The sequence below is a fragment of the Colossoma macropomum genome, unplaced genomic scaffold (genome assembly GCF_904425465.1).
Source record: "Colossoma macropomum unplaced genomic scaffold, Colossoma_macropomum, whole genome shotgun sequence".
NCBI classification, from domain to species: Eukaryota; Metazoa; Chordata; class Actinopteri; order Characiformes; family Serrasalmidae; genus Colossoma; species Colossoma macropomum.
Genome location: NW_023495252.1, coordinates 90,345 through 114,315, shown reverse-complemented (window position 1 = coordinate 114,315; position 23,971 = coordinate 90,345). Strand labels below are relative to the sequence as shown.

Sequence of the window (23,971 nt, the reverse complement as noted above, 5' to 3'; positions counted from 1 at the left end):
TCCCGTGTTTTTTTTTAACCTAAACTTGCATCTGTAGCATACTATGGATCGCCATAGACATTATGTTGTGTTTCTCTGTATTTCGAATAGAACAGAAAGTCTGTTGTCATAACACATTTACAATAAAAGCCAGAGGGCAAGTGCATAGTGTTTGTGGTAATCGATAGCATGCTACAGATGTGGCAGGCAGAGATTATTTTCCTCAATGTTTTGCGTAGGTATACCCTGACACCTTGACACTGCAAACAAAGTGTTGCCAGTTTCTAAGGTACATCTTGTACCTACACACATGTAGCTCAGATGTTGCTGTAAAATGTTTCAGTCACTCTCTTTTCTGTCCATCAGTGGAAAGGTTCCACCGTAGAACCACCCTGGCCAGATATTATTTGGGTGGTGGACAATTTCCAGCACAGTATGGACACTGATATGGTAGTGGCATATTAGTGTGTTGCACTTGTACATGTTTTTCAGGCGCAGAGGTGTTGCTGCCCTGTGTTGGACTGGCGACCTGCCAGGGTGTTTCCTTCCTTCTGCCCTTTGAGCACCTCCTGTGACCCAGGAGGATAAGTGGTTTAGATGATGAGTGAGATAACAGAAAAACGTGTTGCTGGTAATTTTACAAACCTGTGTCACTACTAGGATGAGAATTGTTCACCAACCTAGGGATATCAACAAACTCAGTATGTGGATTGTGTTTAAAATCCCAGCAAAACCCCACTGCTATATAGGATGTTGTATAGTTTAAAAACAGCCAGCATGCACTAGAAATTGTCATTTATCAAACATGCATAAACATTCTACACATACTGTTCTGCAGTGAAACACCTCCAGATGACAATATGGTAAAGTTCTCTTTCACATCAGGGCCCAGTATCTACTTGTTGAGGACAACATGGAGCATGTGAAAAGTTTAATTGAACTGTCACATGTAAAACTTTAGATTTAAGAGTATAATGTTCTTACATAAATTTAGTTTTTTTTTATTATTACATTCTTTGTTTAATGTCCTTACATATAAGAATATAGTTTGACCATATAATAAAATTTTCTCTTGTAAATATTCGGTTTGAATTTGTATTAATTATTTTAAAAATATATATATTTTTTTACATTTACATGTTAAAATTTAACTACTAAAAATTGTTCCTCCCATTAAAATGAAGGCCATATGTTCTTAGTAGTGCTGATTGGATTTGTACATGCATTTGTACCTTAGAATTGTTTTTTTATTATTTCAAAATTCATTTTTGCTAGTATTAATAACTCCTTCATAACTCAGCAACCAACATATGCTAAAGCTTCAAACAAGACACTATGTACCAGCAACCAAGTAAAGTTGGCTGTGAACAAGCAAAAGCTGATAGCGAAGAAAGAAAATTACAGCAAAGCCAAAGCAATGAATACTGTAAACAAAGAGGGATGTTTATTTGATGATTAAGTGCTAAGTTTTGCTTTTGATGTAATTTTATATTGTGTGATGGGTTAGATTTTCACAATAGAACAGAGTTATTCCAGTAACTGCACTGTGTTAGGCTGCACTGCGCTTTGGGGGAAAAAATAATATTTTGCACACATTGGCAAACCAGGGACATTTTTAGATGCCGAGCTTTTAGTTTTTAGATGAAGCTGGCGTGTGACTTACTGACCTACACAAAAAATGTTTAGTAGGCTGAAGATTCTTCACTAGGGAGAGCTGCTAAGCACTCACATAGTTTTTGTGTGAGTTAAAAGATTAAAAGAGAATTAAAGGAGAAGAAACCATGCCATGAACCTACAGCAGGTTCTTGTGAATGTATGTTTAAAGCCACAAATTGCAGTTAAAGTCAAAGACCAGAAATCAATCACAACCTATGTACGAATATGGTTGTGTTTAATTAGATATAGGCTTACCGGCTCAGTAGATAACAAGCTCCTCCCACACTCAGAGCTGTAATGGAGAGGATATTTTAATTTAAATTGGCAACACATTTTGTGAATATTTCAAGCAGTTTTTTAATCTTCCTGTACCCTTTCCATATCCTTAAAATTGACCTGTCTAAAATGTCACTAAACTGAGAAATACGCATAAAGAGCATTTGCCTTTCTATCTTTTCACCTTGCATTTCTTTTCAAACTCTCATCTCTCAGCTCCATCCACTCATAGTACACTAATAGTATGCACAACTCAAGCAAGCAACAACAGTGTTTTAAAGCTGTCTTTCTCAGTTCCTCTGCCTACTCATGTAAAATGCCAACAAAATTGACTAATTTATTTTCATAGCGTCATTAGTAAGGGAATATCTTGTTAGTTTTAATCATTTTTAGATATAATTTGCAGCTCACTTCAAAGTCAGACAGGTAGCAGTATGGGGTAGAGGTGTAGGCTGTACAGCCAGCCTGATTGGTTTTGTTCCTGTTTACCTTATACAGTTGTCATCATATCATTAAGAAACCTGGCTTTGATACATTCACCTTTGATAATTACAGGTAAATTTCCAAACTTCCTTCTCTTAGAAAAAAATGACAGTTTTATAGAGATTTGGAACCTTTTGTTCAGTACTTCAAACATAATCTCTTGAATATTATTCCACCAGTCCCAAAGTGCTGGACAAGACCAGAGTACATGTAGAATGGAGGCACCACTTCCTTCACATCTTCAACAGGAATCTACTGGCATTAGATTCCAATTGTATAATTGATGTGGTGTCTGGTGCTATCTATGTATTATTTTCAACTAAATAAACCTATTACCCATTTCTTTGTACATTGTATTGACATTATTCAAACATGTCTTTGGCAGAAATGTCCACTGTCAAGTCCCCTATCCACTGTTTCTTAACCTTGAGCAATGGGTCACATAGTTGTTCCTGCAGTAAGTGATAAATCATGGGAGCAATACCCTTATTTGATAATGGTCTGATCAGTAATTCTTCAATTGGGCTGCCAGTAGGGCAGGAAACCCCCTTTCCTGCCCTACTGGCAGCCCAATTGAAGAATTACTGATCAGACCCAATTGAAGAATTACTGATCCCTAACTATTTAGACAGGGTTCTTCGATTTGGACAGATCTCCAGAACTGATTATGTGGTCACTTTTATATGTCTACTATTTGATTGAGGCTTAAGAAATGCATAACATAAGTAATCCCAGCGTTGCGCCACAGTGGCCAGTTAACAGTTTTGCCTCCAATTCGAACCTGCTTATTATTCCACAGAGGTGCTTGGGGGGACTTGAAACAGTCCCAACAACCAGCTCTATGTAGTTTATACCATACTGCTTTAGTGTTAGTAATAATAGGGTCGTCTTTCTGTAGAGGTGACTTTGTGCCAAATAGTTCAGACCAGGGAGTTAACCCACAGCTAATGTTCACTCTCTATCTGGAACCAACTTGGTTTATCTCTTGCCTCACAATTTGGCAGCCATATTCTCATATACACTATGCACTTGTAATTTTATTATTCTTAACTGGTGCTGTGAGTTGCCCCACAGAAAATCTAGAACAAGAGTACCAAAATCTCTGAAAAAAAGGGTCAGGGATATTCAGTGGTAGGTGGAATAATAAATAGTAGATCATGGGTGCAGTCATCATTTTAATGGAGTGTATTTTCCCCCAAAGCGTGAGATGAATTTTAGTCCACCTTCCAAAATCTAATTTCATTTTCTAAAGTAAAAGATTGATATTTTCTCTGACCACATCTCTGTAATCAGTGGTTAGAACAGAAGAGCAATTAACAGATAGAGGCATAGCTTCTGACTAATCACATTTGATACGATATCCTGATAAAAGTGTAAATTCCTCAGTACAGCTTAATAAGGTGGGGATAGATTTTTCAGGCTGTGTTAGCAGTTGAAGCATATCGTCCACATACAGTATAAGCTTATGCTGTGTGTTACCCACTGTGATTCTATGAATGTCTAGATGATTCCTCAACTTCTGTGCTAAGGGTACCAAGGCAAGAACAAACAATCCCTGATTTAAAGGAAAGCCCTGTCTCATGGATCTGTGCCACTGGAATGAGGCAGATATAAGACCATTTGTCACCAAAACACAAGCATAGGGGGTGTCATATAAGGTTTTGACCCATGCAAGGAAGTTTTCTTTAAAGCCAAATCTTTAAAGTGTTTCAAAGAGCTCCATTCAGCACAATCAAATGCCTTGACAGCATCCAACAATAGTGCAAATGTTGGATGGACGGAGTCGTGTTCAAGGTACTACAAGTTAATTAATCGTCTAATATTATCAGATCTATAGCGATGTGGAATAAAACCGGATTGGTCCATATGAATTATGCTTCCAATAACTTTTGATAATTTGCCAAAACTTTCGACAAGATCTTTTGGTCACAATTGATTAGAGAAATAGGCTGACAACTACTAGGATCTAAAGCATCCTTTCCTTTCTTGTAAACGAAGGAGATAATTGCAGTACGCATGGATTGTGGCAATATGCCGGTCTTACATGCACCATTATACACCTCAAGCAATAAAGGGCCTATGATATCTTACATTTACATTTACAGCATTTAGCAGACGCTCTTATCCAGAGCGACTTACAAAAAGTACTTTGTCTATCCAGAGAAAGTATCTTTGCTGGTTACCAATAGGTTAGAGAGAAAGCCAGTCCTGAGCTCAGATACTGCTAGAATCAGAAAGTCATTATTGACACCTAGAGAAAAAGGAACAGAGTTAAACAGAGAGCAGTGCAATAGAATACAATACATAAGTGCAGTACAATACATTACAATCAATACTTAATTCAGTGCTCATTTAAGTGCTGTATAAAGAGATGTCTCTTCAGCCTGCGTTTGAAGACAGCGAGAGACTCTGCTGTACGGACAGCCAGTGGGAGTTCGTTCCACCACCTGGGTGCCAGCACAGAGAACAGTCTTGATGCTTGCCTTCCGCGCGCCTTGAAGGATGGCGGGTCAAGTCGAGCTGTGCTTGAAGCTCGAAGGGCTCGTGGTACAGTTTGAGATTTCACCATTGCCATCAAGTAGGGAGGGGCTGGACCATTTTTGGCTTTGTAAGCCAGCATAAGGGTTTTAAATCTGATGCATACAGCTACAGGAAGCCAGTGAAGGGAGCGCAGCAGTGGGGTGACGTGGCTGAACTTGGGGAGATTGAAGACGAGCCGTGCTGCTGCATTCTGGATGAGTTGCAGAGGCTTGATGGCCTGCATTGGAAGACCAGCCAAGAGCGAGTTGCAGTAGTCAAGGCTTGAGATGACAAGAGACTGCACTAGTACCTGGGTGCCCTCTCGAGTGAGAAAGGGTCGGATCTTCCGGATGTTGTACGGGAGAAATCTGCATGACCGAGTTAGGTTCTCATTGTGAGTCGAGAACGATAATATCTTCAAATGCTCTGTAAAAATTGACAAGAAATCCATCCAGCCCAGGGGATTTACTAAGCACCATGCTTTTTATTACTTGAGTCTCTTCTAGTTTCAGTGGTGCTTTTAGAAAGTTTCTGTCATTTTCGGAAAGTTGTGTCAAATTCTGAGTCAAATTCTGGGGACTGGCACACAAAAGCACGAACGAAAACATAGGCTCACTGCAGCTGAAAAACATGAGGTGATCACCCAAATCTCTTAGGTCAATTGAACCTGCTGTGTTAAGTGGGAAAGCAATTAAATGTAGTCTTTGTCAGCCTGCACTAGTTGAGAACTCTTGTGACAACCTGATTTGTTTGAAAAAGATTTAACATTCTGCTAACTCCAATAAATGAAAACCAGAAGTATATTAAAAAATTAGGTAACAGGCTTTACTGACATGTACCAGTACAGTCTACCAGACTTAAGGCAGCTGTCAGCAACAACTCATTTACTCTATAAATTGTATACTTAAGTCAGCCTTCTTTGGTGATCTTCTTCCTGATGAACTCTGCTGCTCCGTTGTGTTTGAACTCCAGAGTGGCAGGAAAGTGTGTATTCCACACCCTTGCTCCTTAAATCGGTCTTGATCTGTTTGAGTGAGACTCTTTCATTCATGAATTGTTTGGAGCAGTCCAGGAAAAACATAATCCTGGCACTTTTTTTAATCTTAAAATTTAGACATTACAACGTCACCCTCTGTTATCCAAGTCATCAATATGGTCCAGCAGTTTTTGCATTTCTTCTTGGATAGCTTCTCTTTGTTGTTTGGATGTATGAGTAGTGCTCTCCAGTGCCGCAACCCATTCTTCAGCCTGATCTATACGGGACTTCAGCGTACTAATTTTCCCCTCAATATCCTCCACTGTAGCCTTAATTTCTTTTGTGTCCTGCTTAATGTTTTTGTGGACACACAAATTACTCTTATCCCTGAAGCTAGAAAAGCCAGTGTGGGCTCACCAGCAGCCGCACATGATATGGCTGTTGTATCTTCAGGTGACCTATTCACAAAGGCGTCAATTTTCTTGCTAGCTTTAGTTGGCTGCGTTAGTGGCGTATCTTTAAGGCACAGAGGCTTTCACATTTCTCGAGTAGGCATTGAAATTTTGATTCTGAACGCCTGATAAACTAAATCCACTTCTAACTTGCCATCTAGTTCTTTAATCAAATGTATTTCTTTCTAACTTTCTTACATTAAATGCTAAGAAAATCTATGTTATGTTAGTTGCCCCCAAGTCTGTGGTGTCCAAGATATCAAATTTTGCCCTTGATATTAATGTTATTGGCAAACCTTCACAATTAGTCCATAATTTTGGTGTATTATTTGACCCTTTGCTTACTTTCTCACTCCTTTTAAAACAACTGAAAACTTATCCCAGGTTTTATTATTTGCTTCATTGTTGGACTATTTGTCCTTTTGCACGTTAAGTTTAAGATTAAGAATCGTAAACGGCTCTTGGAAAAATCAGGACCAGCCTTCAGGAGGGCACTGAACCCTCTCCAGTCCTTGATAACACCTTTTCTGGACACGTTTCTGAGGAAATAAGGCATGCTGCATAAGTATGACAAATATAGAGCAATTATTATATCAAAAATCCTGGGTTTCGGCATGGAGGGTTCTTTTGGGGCAGTCATGGGCTGGGGGTTAGGGAACCAGCCCTGTGACCGGAAGGTTGCCAGTTCAATCCCCTGAGCCGACAGTACATGACTGAAGTGCCCTTGAGCAAGGCACCTAACCCCCAACTGCTCCGAATGGGAGGACAGGCGTCTGGTGTGCATGGCCACATCACAGACCTTATCCCAACACATTGATCATTTTTGGACGAGTCCTGCTTCAGTTTATTGCACTGGGTTCCAATCCCGTTTGTGCCTCATACTTACTGTCGGTACCTTGACCATCTAGTGATGCGTCACAGCGATGTTGAACCATGGTTTCTTATCTAGAGTTCCCCTGGTGCAATATTCCAGCATGGAATAATCACAGCTTGAGTATCTAAATTTGGGTTTGTAGAGAAAGATCATCACATCATAAAATGTAATACACTTTGAGCCAGACTAGAATATATGTCCTGGAATGTAACATAATATTCCCTAAACCTACTGTATTTTGCATTTTTATCCACCCCTATTTATAAATATAATATAAATATAAATAAATTTTGCTTGTTAACTTGTCATCCACTTGAAAGGTTTTAGTAGAATTGCTGCTGAAACTGGATAGTAATAACTAAATCTATGCCTTTTTGTTACTAAAAAATGAAACCTTTGTGGAAGAGAAGGGTACAAAAATGAAAAGAGTTTAATGAATGGTAAGTTGGTTTCTTTTTCACGTATGATTTATTTCTTCATTAGCTTTTGAATAGTGGGTGCAGATTAGATTTTGTCAGAAATTGATGTAGAACTTGTTGATTTCTGTGGATTATCGTAACTGCTGTGACAACTAAGCAACCATCTACAAATTATATAGCAAACAGCGATCATGGGGGTCCATCACGACACGCCAATATGGAGCCAGTATAGGCCTTTCAGCAGATGGAACACAAAGATGGGCAGAGTTTTCGGAATGTTCTCTGTTTGTAAGGCAGTAAAATGTTTTGACATGACTTTGCATTGTTGAACTCAGTCCGCCAGATTGCTGGTTCCTGAATTCGTCACCTTTTTCACTGCTCATGAGTTTGCATGTATAAACAAAAAATAATAACACATTTCAATTTGCCCCCATAGTGAGTGAGCACTGGTTGTTCTCTGAGGACTGTTCTGTGCAGCGGTTCTGCCATTCCCCAGATGGGGTTATGGTGTGTGGCAATGTTGATGGCCGAGAGGTATACACCGTCACTCATGACATTGTCCCTGAAAAAGGTTGGGTCATGCAGTTTAAGGTCAGTGTGCTTCTTTCATCGTCATCATCATTTTAAGTTGCTACTGCTCCACACTCCTTTGAGATTGGTGGCCAGAAACAAAAGGTACTGCACAGGTACATTTTTGTCCCCAAAAATGTAAACAATGCAAATGTACCCTCAAAGGTACACTACTTGCCCTAAGATCCAGTTGTACATTTGCTACACCATATTGATTACATTTCCTCTCCCAGACTTCTGTAGCTTTTCAATATGTAACACCTTTTTTTAACAGAAAAATGGAAAAAAATTAACTGCAACTGTTTCCTAACTAAAGGTTCTGAAACTGCAGTGACAGCATTTGTGTCCAAAAAAGTACAGTTTAGTACCTTTTTTTTCTGAGATTCTATATTCATAAAAATGAAACTTTTTGTTTTTGTTGTTTTTTTTTTTTCCCCGAATGTTTATTTTCTAGTATTTATAAGTATTATGCAAGTTTGTTCAATATCTGTTTGGTCACAAATTTTTTTACTGTGCTGTGCATGTGTGCAGATTGCTGTTGGTTGCACTGTGCCAGAAAGACATGCTGAGCGACAGGTTCATGTCCAGTATTCACTGGACTTCGGTGTTTCATGGAAGTACCTGATGCCTCAGTGCCTTCCTGCTAACCCTCGCTGTGGGGGACAAGTATCCCAACCCTCTGTCTTCTTCCCTGCAGAGGGCTGGAAGAGAGCTGTCTACCCTCTGCCTGACAGCCTTGCAGATATGTAAGTGCATGCTATTATTCTACACATTACAGTAGCATTTAACTGTCCTTTGTAAATTGGTTTGCACAGAGATGAAAAATAATTTGTATTATGAATGGTATACTCATTACTGTGTGTTTTGTTCAGTTGAAAGGTTTATAATGGAGTGTGGTATAATTTTAGAGAAATATATTTATGAATATTTTCAAATTATTGAGATCTTTGAATTGTGTAGTGGAAGGAAGTTCATTTGTTTTGTTTGTTTGTTTGGTTTTTTTGGTGTTTTGACCAAAGCCTTGTTTTAAATCGCCAAACCTTTCAGAGCGTTGACAAAATATTTGTACTTCTTGTCCATGCCTACTATATTTATTCAGTTATCAGGTTAATGTCTTTCATGTGCTGAAAATAAGTTATATTTTTAGGACATTACAGACACAACTATTTATTGTGAAGATGACATGTATAATCAGTCACAGTTGAATTCAATTTTTGAGGTGGATATTTTAGTGGCTGATTATAATATTCACTTGCACATTTAATGGTATGTAAGATACACTGTTTAGCAGAATTGTATATATTTAGTTTCATGTACTTTTTAATTACAATTTTTGTAGCATAAGGGTGGCTGATTTATTTGAACTAAATATTTGAACTAAAAAAATTGATTCCATCTGGAGACCTGGCCTAGTCTTGTTTCATACTGTTTTCATATTTTCCTATTTCTTACCTTGTCTCAAAGTAATTTAAAGGTCAGGTTTAAAGGTTTAGAGAGATGATTGCATGCAGATGATTGATTGTTCTGGTGTGTGGTTCTCCACAGAGCAGTTCGATTCAGATTCTATCAGCAGTGCTCGGACATGCAGTGGGCAGTGGAGAACTTCTACATTGGGCCTGCATGTGAGAACCATTGCAGAGGCCATGGAGACTGTCTGGATCAGCGTTGCCTCTGTGACCCAGGATTTTCTGGACCCAATTGCTACGCCAGCTCTGTCTTGAAGGTACAGCTCAGTGCTGAAATACACAATAGACAGGCCCAGGTGACTTCAGTTTTAGATCAAGATGACAAGAGGCAAAGATCTAAGTGACTGGAAGAGAGTTCATAATTGGGGCACAGATGACTTTAAATTTATTGTAAAGACATCAATAAATAGGGTTCAAAATTGTGTTCAAATGCACACATCCAATGACCATGATGCTTGTGCATTAGTGCAATATAAGTGCAAGGAGAAACAGAAGAGCAGCTGTTCCTCAGGTGATGCCACCACAAATAATCCTGGGACCATAATCAGACTGTGCTGCCAAAGAACAGTCTGTTGACAACTTCATAGAGGGGGATGTAGTAGAGTTGCACAGTTGAAAGTCCAGTGGTATAAAAACCATAGGCACAGGTCTATAAAGTTATGGGAAAAAGTGATGATCAAATGAGTTATCCTGTATTATTGACACATGGACAAGTACATGTGTGGCATACATGAAGAGAATAGTACAGGCCTGAACTAGGGTGTTTATAGGCACTGGGGTGCTGCCCTACTAGTTACCACCAAAAGAACAAGCACAAAAAGAAATAACCGTATTGACATAGCACAATACTACAATGGTTAGTTAAGTACTTTCGAAAGAGTGTTTTTTTTCTAGATATGTCTGTGAAACTGGTTTGAGAGTCAGAATTCAAGTTTATAAATCATATTTACAATAACTCGAATCTGTCGCTGTGGTCCGTGCCACTAGGTGGTGCTGGAGAAAATGCCCATGACTAGTGGAATAGCCATTGTTAGGACAAATTACACATTGTTTTAAAGTCATTGATTTTCTCCAACGCAACCTTCTGGCACTTTTTTAAAGAGTTAACAAGCCTTTATTGTAACATGACTATAGACAAAAAAATATCTCTATGCATTTTGACATATGCCTTTATCAAGAAGAGTCAGGGATTTATTTGTATGTCATAGTAGTTTCACACTACCTTGTTTGGTTTTACCTCCTGGTTTATTACTGCTGTATGTATTGTGGCTCGGCCGGAAAGGGGCTGATGCACACTGACTGAGAAACCCAACGAGAGCTCAGAGACACAAACACCAGCACAAGTGAACCAACGTGCTTTATAAACACGTGGCTTGCTCAGCCTTACTTCATACAATCCTTTTTCTCTATTTTCCCTTGCTCTGTGTTATCCCTATGTATGTATTATTGTAGTGAACTCTTTTCCTTTGCTCTCTCTACTGGCGTGTGATGTGCAAGTCAGCGTTCTCCTCTCACACGCTGAAAAGAGAGGCAGTTTTTAAAGAGTCTGTGCTTATCCTCTGATTCAGCGCAGCTGTGCGTGATCAAAGGAGGAACGCACGTGGGGCACAGGAACAGGTGCAGACCAGGGACATGAAGGGAGGGGGTGGGACTTTGACCTTCCTGGCTTGTCCAGCAGAACTCAGGGACGAGAGAGAAAGGGAGATGCCAAGCTCGGGAGGGAAAGAGAGGAAGACACCAGGTCTGGTGTAGTGGGCGGGCCGCGATACGGGGATGTCAACCTCCTCAGGCCCGAAGACCCACTCCACGCTGTTGTTGTCCTCGTCCTCGGGGAGCAGACAGCAGCAGCAAATCTCCTTCTTCACAGTGGTGCAGTTCTCGGCAAGGCATTTCTCCCCCAAACACCATGTGTACCGGCCCCATTCTGGTGGCACCAGGCGCCGCTTTTCCTCCATGGGCATAGCGGTAGGCAACTCGTCCACGCTCCTCTTGTGGGCTAGTCAGCTGGCTGCTCCAGGCCCAGTAGAGGAAAGTCCAAAAGGTACAGGAGGGTGGGGGGTGAGCTGCTGGCTCTTTTTGTGTTTTTTCCTTTTTTCCATTTTGGCATTTCCTTATAATTTAAATGAAAACTAAACAAAAAATTGAACTAACGCCACTCATGCCAGAGCTGTGCCGTGCCTCCCAGTCACATGACCAACCCAGAAATCAAATCAATGTGGCTTGGCAGAGAGTGGGGCCAGCACACACTGAATGGAAAACCCAACAAGAGCTCAGAGACACACACACAAACACCAGTGCGAGTGAACCAACATGCTTTATTTACACATAACTGTAGTTATGTATGTGTTATTGTAGTGAACACACTCCAAAACTTAAACATGGCTTGCTCAACCTTGCTTTACACAGTCCTTTTCTCTCTTTTTTAGTCCTTTGCTTTCTCCCCTGGCATATGGCATGCAGCTCAGCGTCCTCCTCTCTCATGCTAGAAAGAGAGCCATTTTTGAAAGAGTCTGTGCTCCTGCATGATCAAAGGAGGAGCATGCGTCATGTGCTCAGGGCTAGGCGGTGACACGGCCTCTCCACTGCCACAGAATTTTTGATTCTTCTTATTGTTATGAACTTTAAGTTCTGTAGCTCGAGGTCTGTGTATATTGGAATGTAATTTTGCTAGATTTCCATTGTCTTATTTATGAGCTTTTAGCATTCAACAAGCTTTTGTGTGCATCAATGAAATGAAAACGTATTACAGTTATGGAAAGTTATCAAATTGATAACTGTTTATTTCATCAGTTAGGTTGTGGATGACCACAGGCAAAAAAAAGCAGGGGTGCTGTGGAAGAGTGGAATTTAACATCAGTGATCACAGATTAATTATCAATTATTCAGTATTATAAGAACAGTGATTTATAATGGCACTGACCTCCAAGTTGGCAGAACCATGCCATGCCACTGGGCTAAAAATAGTAGCCTTGTTATGTGAGGCATTTTGCTGGTATTGTTTGTGTCCATTTGTTTCCCTAGAGGGGAGGGTCAGTGCAAACCTGTAACAAGTTATTCTAATGAATTGCCACCATCCACAGGTCACAAGGGGTCTTTGAATAGTTTGGTAATGGGTATCACATGATCTTAACCCACCTGAACACCTTTGGGAGATTTTGGACTGACATGTTAGACAGCTCTCTCCTCCACTACAGCATTGGGCAAAATACTTCAGCTTAAAAGAAGAGATGGCTGAATACTTAGTATTTTGTCCAAATGTGCTCAGTAACATATTCCATTAAAATACTTAAAAAATACATATATAAAATTACATAAAAAACAACATAAAAAGTAACATATTCAAAATACATTTAGAATACATTTACAATACATCTTGGAGTGACACATTGGAATTTTTTTTTTGTTTTAGTTCACACTGTTCCTCACTGTTACTGGCTGTCAGTTTTCTTTATGTAAATATTCTTCTTTCTTAAAATACATTTAATGAAAAAAACACATCATTTCAGTTCATTTCCAAAAATGTATTTCTTTTTTCTCTTTCATCGCTTGCTTCTGTCTGCTGCTCCCTCAATCTCCCAAACAGGAATTCAGTACAACACTAAAAACTCTCACAACCAAGTTCACTACTGAGGAAATTATTCATTTAATCATCCCTCAAAAGATCTCAATAATAAGATTAAAGTTCATCTAACTAGCAAGTTTGCTGTGCACTAATTCTAAAATAGTTAATAAACAAGCACTGATGGTGTTTGTTTCAAAGATGGCGTATATATTTTTTTTATTTAGTGGGTAAGTATTATAATGTATTATCCTAAAATTGTGAAAAGTATCAATACAGCTTTTACAAAATGTAATTTGGACTGTATATAGATATTTAATTTGTATTCTGAATACGTATTCCCGATACTTCCATTACATTGCATTCCGTTACATTCCAACTCTGCTCCACTATCATTCAGACACCAAATGAAGGAACATCTTTTCAAAAAATGCTGTTCTATCCCTCTAGTACAATTCCAGAGCACTATTCCATGGCATCGCCGATGCTTTTTTGCTGTAATTCTTTTCATTATTTATGCAAGTTCCTCCATTCTAAAAGCTCCTTGAGCTAGTAATAGCTTCATCTTGTGGAGAATATTCAGTCTGCTGAACTTAAGTGTGAATTGTAAGCCAGAGCAATGGCAAATTTATGGATATGCATGTTGTTTAATAGGTGCAATGCATTTAAAATGACAGACAAAGCAAAAGACAGAATGGAGCAAATGATAAATACATAAATACACATACACAAAAACACTGCATATTGTCAGCATCAAATACGCCAACCTAAAGATAAACCACGCTATTATAACCTTATTACAACTCTCCTGTTCAAAAACACAATCTGCACAAAATTCAACATATATATTGAATATAAAACAAATATATTAAATATATAATAAATATTTTTCAATCAGAACCACTTAATCAAAGTATTATTATAAAAGTTATATTTACTGGTACAGCTCTGTTCTGGGACCTCTCTGCCTTTCTATGTGCATACATGGAAAGCCTAAGGTAGGGAGAGCAGCAGAACCAGACAAACTTCTAGTCAGCAGGAGAGGCTTACAGAGCAAGTGGAAAGAATGAGCAGGCTTAAGCAGCTTAAATAATTGCCCTGTTAAGTTTAGCCAGTGTATGTGTAATGGTTTAAACAATGAAACACATTGTTTCCCCTGAGAGCCATAAAGAGCAACTCAATATATTTGAATATCTTTTCATTTATTAAACACAATTTTAAGCTTACAAAACCACAGAATTAACTGGGCAGCGACACTATTGTGATTCACTATCAACCACTTTCACTTTAGATTGAAGGATTCATTAGAGCAGTAAAACAGTGACATAAGCCTTTTCTTGTAAACAGTAAAGGCAAGCCTATGTCACTGGATGCCAAACATGCCACAGTCCGATTGGATGAAAATCACCACAAGCAAGATGGTACCATGGCTCCCCTATGGATAGTAGAACACCAATTTTCACATGCACTGTCCTGCCAAACTACAGAAACATTCCCTGTTTAAAAACCACTCTAGGAAGCCAAATTCACCTTACATGCATGTTTCCAGATGTAATATCCATTTGCAGTAGTTATATTCGGCAGTATGGCTCTGCTGTGGGACCTCCTAACAGAAAAAAACCCAAAACGACCATACCAGGCAAACCACTGGCCAACAGGGGATTGCGAAGTGGCTTGCAGAGGAAGCGTTAGAATGGGCAGGCTAAAGCAGGTTAAATAAACACCCTGATAAATTTAGCCAAATCATATCTTTAGCAGGAGATCTTCTAATAACAGCTGGCGATTTGAGTTTGGTGCCTGAGCTTGACTTTGTTGCCTGCCTGAACTAACGCCATGCTCATATGGCCTAAATATACTTTGTAAACCTTTAGCTACAAAGCTGAAAGGTCACAACAGCCAGAATAATCAGCAGCAATATTCATCAAAACCGATCTGTCTTTCAACAAGTTACATCTGCTTAACATCTAATATTTCAAAATTTGTTATTTTAGTTTAAAATTAATGCCTCAAGTGTATAAACAGGCTATGTGTTGTTAACCATGTTTGCTAAACTTGGTGCAAGAAGCTTTGGTTTGGATAAAATGTAGCAAGTCGTTTTGAAGCAACATGTTCATTTTACCCAGGAACAGCCACTTGATTGTCCATGGACCTCCACCTGAATCATCTCAACCAGAAGACATCTTCTGTTGATTTTTCCTTTAATTTGTCCCCCATCTCTGTATATGCATGTAGCACCTGCAGTATACATCTGAACACACATGTGAACATAACTCCTTACATTGGTCTCCCTTTTTTTTTAGCCATCCTTGAAGGAACGTTTCGAGTGGCAAGGGATCCACGGGTCACAATGGCAAGTTTTGGAGGGTGGTCACCCATGCATTGACTGTGGAGTACTGGTCGAAGGCAAAGCCCTGTACTTTAATGGAGCTAATGCAAGGCAGGCTGTCACTGCTGACCTGGATCTGCGTGGAGCCAAGTCAGTACTTAAGTCATTATATAATTTAATTTTGTTTTTAGAATAGGTAATATTTCAGAAGACTGAAGTGTAAATATCTCTTTAGAGGATTTCATTTGTCATTCCATTGACATTCAGCGTCTGGTCACTGGGGTCAGTGAAGCTATTATATATAGGCTTCTATAATCATTGCATATCCCACTCATTTGTCATGTTGTGCCTTAGGTTTGTTGAGTACTGGGCCAAAATTGGAAGTGAGGGCAATATGACTCTATGTCATCGTCCAACGTGTAGAAAAGAAGGTGTACTGCTGGATTATTCCACTGATGGAGGTTTGTTTTATTTAGTCATTTTCAATTCTCATCCTGACAGCAGGACACATACAGGTCTGTTGTTTTCATTTTCACTGAGCGCTCTCTCTTTCTCTCCCTTTCTCGCTCTCTCTCCCTCCCAAGGTGTGTCATGGACACTGCTTCATGAGATGGACTATTTGAAGTATGTGTCAGTAAGAAGAGACTACATTGTTTTGCCAGAGGGAGCTCTGACAAATGCTACACGCCTGCGTTGGTGGCAGCCATTCACTGTGTCTTCAGGCCTGGCAACACCCAATCTTGGACGTGCACAGTGGGCTTTAGATAACATCCTGGTGGGAGGCTCTGACATCAACCCCAGCACCCTCCTAGACACTTTTGATGATGGTATTGAGCTTTTTGTTACTGCATAGTCTGTATAGACCATAAAGAGTGGTAACACTTCATCCTCCTCATTAAATTGTATTTTAGAAAATTTGAGTCTGTAAAACCAAGCTATAGAGCTGCTAAAACCTCCTCAAGTAAATGTACGTTCATATATGATCATAAGAAAGGTCTGTTTTAGTTGGAAATGAATAAATTAGTGAAGCATTTGGTAAGTGCAAGGATTGTTAATCTAATAATTGAATGAATGCAAAATCTGGACTGAGACAAAGTTACATACATGTAGTAGGACATATTTCTTCTGCCTCATCATTGGCTCTCAGGAGCTTCATGTCTCTGCTTTATTTGAGGTAGAATGCTTTCTGCAGTAGGCTAGTGACCCTTGGTGGATTCAGAGGAGTACATGAAATAGTCAGTGGTGTATTCCAGTTAGCACAAACCTTTTCATGTCAGTAGTCAGTGTCCTCTGCTTTCAACATAGATATCCAGACTATTCACTATATTTAAGTACTTTAAGTAGTAGGTTATCATCCCATTTTAACTTCTAAACTGAAAAATTTGTAACCATCATGAAATGACCTTTTTATATGTTACTGCCTTTAACTCTTTTTTTTTGGCCTTTAAAAAACGCTTTTGGCCTTTAACCCTCTGTTATCTCGTTCTCTATTACACATTTCTCCTCTCTCTCACTCTTACTCTCTCTTATGATGGCAATTCCTCAGAAGGTACATCACATGAAGAAAGTTGGAGTTTCTATCCAAATGCTGTGCGAACAGCCGGTTTCTGTGGAAATCCCTCTTTTCACCTCTACTGGCCCAATAAAAAACAGGATGGAACTCACAACATCCTGGTCACTCGGGAGCTTATTGTCCAACCAGGATACATTTTACAGTTTAAGGTCAGCACTGACTGTTATAGCATTACACTGTACTGTTATTATGACATTGTATGATTTACTTTGTTTTATTTATCCACATATGTTACGTTAACAATTCAGCAAACAATTATCTGCTGTATTTTCATTTTCTCATTGATTTTTATTTTGTTGTGTACTACAGATTGTGGTTGGTTGTGAAGCAGACAGCTGTGAGGATTATCATTCAGTGCTTCTACAGTACAGAAAAGATGCCAGGTGATTGAGCAAAAAACAAATATGAATTGAAATATAGTCAACGGGAGAGTTAGATGGGTATGGGTGGAGGGTCATGTTTATCTCTAAATAGGTGATCATCTTAAGTATCTTTTCCCTACAGGTCTGACTCATGGCAGTTAGTACAGTCTGCATGCCTTCCCTCTTCAGTGAACAATGTGGGCTGCTCCCCTTTCCAGTTCCATGAGTCCAGTATCTACAGCCCAGTTAACAGCTCGGTATGGACAAGAGTTACTGTGCAGTTGCCTGACCACGTCTCCTCTGGGTAAGGCATGTCAATGTCAAGACAATCTATTTCTGTGTACTGTTCCACAATATGAATTATTGATATGATATGAAATATTTTTGCTGCGACAGAAAGACCATAGAACACTTTCTACAAAATAATAATTTTCCATACACATTAAGAAATTAAATTCTGCACAATATTTGGAGAACTATTGATGTATACTTATTTACCCGCTATGGGGAAAGTTTACCTCATATAGGGTGCATATGCATATTTGAATACTTGTTAGCTAAGCATATATTTTCCTGGTGTGCAGTGCTACACAGTTCCGCTGGATTCAGAAAGAAGGTGCTGGTGAGCAACATGGCTGGGGAGTTGATCATGTCTACATTGGCGAAGCCTGTCCGGGTCTGTGTAGTGGGCATGGGTACTGCACCAACGGAGCAGTCTGCATCTGTGACGAAGGGCACCATGGTTGGCACTTGCAGTTTGCAGTTTATTACTATGTATACAATACATGTTGAGTTTTGGAAAGGCAGCCTTCAGGACTTAACTAGCCCACATGTATTCTTTTTAAAGTGGTCCTCAGATCTTGTAACTGAAACTTTAGATTGCAGTTGTTTCAAGTGGGAATAGTGCAAGAATATACTGCTAATTCACTAATTCATTTCTCTCTCTCTCTCTCTCTCTCTCTCTCTCTTTTCATTATCACTCCCTCTTTATCTTAGGTGATGATTGCTCTCTGTCGAACAGTGATCTTCCCACCTCTATCAAGGACAACTTTGAGTCCGGTTCAGTGTCTGAAGAGAGCTGGAGTGTAATTCAGGGTGGAGGGGTCAGCAGTGGCTGTGGGCAGCTTTCCCCACATGCTCATGGAGATTCCCTTTATTTCAGTGGTTGCAAGATGAGGCAGGCCATCACCAAGCCTCTGGACCTTACCAGGGCCAGGTACAGCACTGTGTAAAGCCCCGGAAGCATATTGAGGATTCGGGTCACTTAATTCACACACTCACACTCATCATTTCACATCAACACTTATCATTATTGAGAGTGTAGATCACTTTCAGGTAATTTTGTCTCTATCCCTGATTGGATAGCTGTTTAGAGCAGTGTCTGTATCGTTATATGTTAGATCTTTTATCAATTCTCTCTCTCTCTCTCTCTCTCTCTCTCTCTCTCTCTCTCTCTCTCTCTCGTAGCAAGATTATGTTTGTGCTGCAGATTGGGAGTGTGTCTCAGACAGACAGCTGTAACTCAGCTTTGGACCAGGTTGATACTGTGGATAGGGCTGTACTGCTCCAGTATAGCATCAATAATGGAGTCAACTGGCATGTTATTGCTCAGCACCAACCCAAAGACTTCATCAAGGCCCAGAGAGTCTCCTATAACATTCCACTGTAAGTTAGAAGACATCTGTGATGTCAGACTGAATAGGTCAGTTGAACAGACTTGAGCTTAATGTTAAGAACTTACTGTGCTTATTATATTTGCACTAGGAAAATGTACAGAGCTGAACTTAAATAGAATTGGGCCTCATTTACAAATATCTTCCTAAGTTTTTTCTTAAATTTATTCTTAAAGAAAGGTCTTAAGAAAAATCATGTCAGATGTTCTTAAACTGCAGATTTGTTCGCACCTTTGTGCTCTTGGGTGCGCATAGATTCTGTTCTTACCTAAGAACAAATCGCAAATAAGAAATCATTGGTGAATTTCAGAATCTTCAGAAAAACGGCGTAAGCGGGTTTTTAGAAAGAATGTTCTTCTTAAGAACGATTGGTGAATGAGGCCTATTGTTCTTAACCCAGGGAAATGTCTCTATTTATGTGTTTTGCTCATAAATGGCACAAATTAGCTCAAAAACAGTGCTGTTTAATGACTCCTGTCCTAAACCACGTTTTCTTTTTATTATAGTGAGGCACGTGTGAAAGGGGTACAGCTGCGATGGTGGCAGCCGCGTCATGGTGGTGCAGGACATGACCAGTGGGCTCTAGACCACGTGGAAGTAGTTCTGTGAGTATGACCTCCCACCCCAACAACTGATCTGTGCATATTTATATACATATGTACTGTGTGTTTACAGAAAAAATTTAAAATTGCACAGAATCCTTAATAACTGAAAACACTATCAAAATTTTCAGTGTTTAGTGTGTCCACCCATTGCTGTTATTACAGCTTCCTTTTTTGTTAAATAAATATATTAATCTTTTTTTCCTGATGCTGAAAAGTCAATAACTTGCACTTAATAGCTGTTTTGACTCGATAGCCAGCTATACTAACCATAATTTGTATAGTAAGTAAGTATGGTCGCGGTTGGTGACCAATGTTAGTTTTCAGAGAAAGAACCACCAGAGCTCCTCCCTCTTGATTGACCTAAAACTTAACGAGGTCTGATATGATCGGCCAAGCTGGGGGTTACACGTTTCCCCGACACTAAAGAGCAGAAGATCCTTCTCTTCTTATGTTTTGTTAGAAAATCTCTGGTAGCTCAGTTAAGGCAGCAGTGGTTTACAGAAGTAGCAGTGCCAACCCCAGTTCACACCGGCCTATCTCAGTACATTGTGTATTCAGACACAATGGCACAGATGAATAATGAAGAATGAATGAGAAAAAAATATTGGTGATTTGAATTAATGAACTACATTTATTTTGGTGGGCTAAATAACATTTAAGTAGGTCTAAAGCTTTCCCTAAAACTGGCTTAGTTATGCCCCTGTTTAGTTTTCATCTTTGAAAGATAAAAAGAAAATCAAGCCCTACTCTGAGATTTGAAAAAATCAACAGTTGTTTAGTATTCATCCTCCAACTATGAGAAGACAACTCGTTGCTAAGGGTCTGAAAGGCCGTCGTGGGCTGAGGTTAGGGAACCAGCCCTGTGACCAGAAGGTCGCTGGTTCGATCCCCTGAGCCAACAGTACATGAATGAAGTGCCCTTGAGCAAGGCACCTAACCCCCAACTGCTCCGCGGGTGCTGTGGATAGGGCTGCCCACTGCTCCGGGCAAGTGTGCTCACTGCCCCCTTGTGTGTGTGTGTGTTCACTAGTGTGTGTGTGTGTGTGTGCGTGTGTGTGTGTATGTATGTGGTGTTTCACTGCATGGATGGGTTAAACGCGGAGGTGAAATTCCCCCATTGTGGGACTAATAAAGGTCACTTAAAAAAAAAGCTGCCAAGAATCCATTACTGAGAAAAGATAGAAAATAAGTCTGATTTTGTACTATATCACCAAAACTGGACATCTGAGCTGTGAAGTAAGGTTTTATGGATTGATAAGTTTAAATTTAAAGGCAGTATGTATACTGCAGAAGCGAAGAAAGACTCTTGTTTACAACCAGTCAAACATGGTGGAGGATCAGTGCCCAACAAAATATAATATATCGAAATATTCGGTATTTAGTGTCCCCACCCTTTGCCTTCATTACAGCTTGCATTCTTTTTGGGATATTTGCTTTTAGTTTTCAAAGAAATCAGCAGCGATATTTTTCTGCTTCTTACAATTGAAGTAATCCCAACCACATTCAGTGATGTTAAAGTCTGGGCTCTGCAAGGGCTAGTCCATTGTTCTGAGAACATATGCCGGTAGCCGTTCAATACTCTGAAAAATTAATAACATTTTTTGAATTGAAATTTATTTGCAAATTTTCCTATTTTTATGTATTTGCTTTTCTCAGTAATTGCTTATTAACAGCTACACATCCTTTCAGACCCTTTGTGAGCCTTCTGAAAAGACGGATCTACAGAAATACATGTAGATTTTTGGAGCTGTAACTTGGTTTCCAAAAAAGTTGGGACATTGTGCAAAATGTAAATAAAAACAGAATGCAATGATGCGCAAATAATTTAAATCCTATATTTAATTGAAAATAGTTGAAAGACAACATATCAAATGTTGAAACAGAAATTTTATTGTTTTTAAAAACATGCCCATTTTGAATTTGATGCCAAATAACACATTCCAATTGGAATAGGTTGGAGCAGGGCATGTTTACCACTGTGTTGAGTCACCTCCACTTGTAAAATTACTCTGTAAGTGTTTGGGAACTGAGCAGACCAGTTGCTGTTGTTTTGAAAATGAAACATTTTCCCATTGTTGCTTGATATAGGATTTTAGCTGCTCAACAGTTTGGGATCTCCTTTGTCATATTTTTCGTTTCATAATGTGGCAGATGTTTTCAATGGGGCAGGCAGGCCAGCCAGGTTAGCACCTGGATTCTTTTACCTTGGAGCTGGTTGGTGTAATATGTGCAGAATGTGGTTTGGCATTGTCTTGCTGAAACAAGCAAGGCTTAAAAGATTTTGTTTAGGTGGCAGCATATGTTGCTCCAAAACCTGTACATATCATTCAGCATTAATAGTGTGTTCACAGATGTGCAAGTCACACATGCTATGTCCAGTAATGCACCCCCATAATATTACAGATGCTAGTTTTTGAACTGTGCGCCGATGACAAGCCGAATGGTCCCATTCCTTGTTAGCCAAGAGGATGCGGCATCCATGATTTCCGAAAAGAATTTCAAATTTTGATTCTTCACACCACAGGACACTTTTTCACTTCACCTTAGTCCATCTTAAATGAGCTTGGGCACCAGAGAAGGTGGCAGCATTTCTGGATCCTTTTTATATGTGGTTTCTTATTTGCACAATAGAGTTTTAACTTGCATTTGTAGATATACAGAACCATTTTCTTTACTAAAGAGCCCTTGAAGAACCATCTTTTTTAAGTATATAGCAACATACAGCATGCAAGCAGTTGAGCTTCAGTCTGCACGGATGGTTTGAGGGGTCAAACTAGGAAAATGTGTTAACAGCTTCAATTTATTGCGCTAATATGTTATTCACATGTTTAAAAAGCAGTGCATTTTGTTACAGCCATGTCATTGGATCAGCTTATTAATGCTAACCCAAGTTTGACTAGCTGCCTTTTTTTTTTTTTGTTTTTTTTACACCTTTTACACCTACACTCACTATCAATTTTGTCAGGTCCACTTAGTATATAGGTGCATTTTGCAGTTCTACAATTATAGATTGTAGTCCATCTGTTTCTCTGCATAATTTTGTTAGCCTTCTTTTACCCTGTTCATCAATATTCAGGACCTCCACAGGTCCACCACTGAGCAGGAATTGGTAGATTGGTAGGAGTGGTAGATCATTCTAAGCTCTGCAGTGATACTGATATGGTAGTGGCATGTTAATGTGTATGTGTGGCGCTGGTACAGATAGTTCACACACAGCTGTTGCAAGAGTTTTAAACACTCTGTGCATTTCATTACACACACCTACCCTGCAGGTCCATCCAGTAGAGGTAAAGATGACAGCTCATCTGTTGCTACACAGTCCTTCATCAGGGGTCAGTGTCTGGACACTGTTGGCTGGATATTTTTAGTTGGTTGACTGTTCTCAGCTCAGCCTTGACACTGTTGTTTAAAGATTCCAGCAACACTGATGTGTGTGATCAACTCTGTGCAGCACACACCCACACAAACATACCATTGTCATGTCAGTGCCACTGAATGGTTCATCACCAAAGGAATATCTGCTCAGTAATCCCCTGGGGGTGCTGATCTTTGGTGAATGAGGTAAAAAGGGGCTAAGAAATTATGCAGAGAAATAGATGCACTACGATCTGTAATTGAAGACCTACAAAGTGCACCCATATGTTAACCGGACTTGATAAAATTGACAATGAGTGTAGATACAATGTGAATGTATTTCCACTCTTATGTGCAGAAATAGCTTCATTATTTTGGCACAGCATTTTGTGGCAAACAGAACAAAATTCAGAATATAAACTATTTGTTTCTATGTATTTACCTTCTTTACTAGGAATGTTTTTCATATGATCAGTCCTTCAAGTCAACCTGAAATCAACATTGACCTTCTTACCTTGTTAGTTTCTGTTCCTGTTCATATTAAGCACAGTTCACCATTTCATATAATTTAAAATACAAAATTCTTATTTTCACGTAGTCTTCCATCAAAGTATCAAACTTTTGATTGTTAATTACCGTGTACCAGTAGGCAGGGAAAACAAAAAAACATAAACCAATAATATCATGTTTCACCTCCCACTCTAATCACACCCACTTATCATCAAACAAAACAATTCTCTATTACCCTCCCTGATGTCTTGTTTCACTTGGAAATACATCATAGTACAGAAGGAAAATGCATTTTGATTTCTGATTCACTTTGATTGTAAATGAGAAACTTAACTAAA

The 23,971-nt window shown here is 39.3% G+C and overlaps 1 protein-coding gene across 2 annotated transcripts in view; it reads left to right on the top strand.

The window, feature by feature from the left end:
- reln (reelin) overlaps positions 1-23,971 on the top strand; it is a 292,302-nt gene that overhangs the window by 261,170 nt on the left and 7,161 nt on the right. For both annotated transcript variants that reach the window (XM_036561448.1, XM_036561447.1), the window contains exons 51-63: positions 8,072-8,226; positions 8,737-8,951; positions 9,751-9,928; positions 15,531-15,706; positions 15,911-16,017; positions 16,141-16,383; positions 17,103-17,278; positions 17,439-17,512; positions 17,634-17,795; positions 18,076-18,233; positions 18,488-18,707; positions 18,959-19,156; positions 19,671-19,769. In XM_036561448.1, coding sequence (XP_036417341.1) covers positions 8,072-8,226; positions 8,737-8,951; positions 9,751-9,928; positions 15,531-15,706; positions 15,911-16,017; positions 16,141-16,383; positions 17,103-17,278; positions 17,439-17,512; positions 17,634-17,795; positions 18,076-18,233; positions 18,488-18,707; positions 18,959-19,156; positions 19,671-19,769 — 2,161 coding nt within the window. The remainder of the gene's footprint in view (positions 1-8,071; positions 8,227-8,736; positions 8,952-9,750; positions 9,929-15,530; positions 15,707-15,910; positions 16,018-16,140; positions 16,384-17,102; positions 17,279-17,438; positions 17,513-17,633; positions 17,796-18,075; positions 18,234-18,487; positions 18,708-18,958; positions 19,157-19,670; positions 19,770-23,971) is intronic.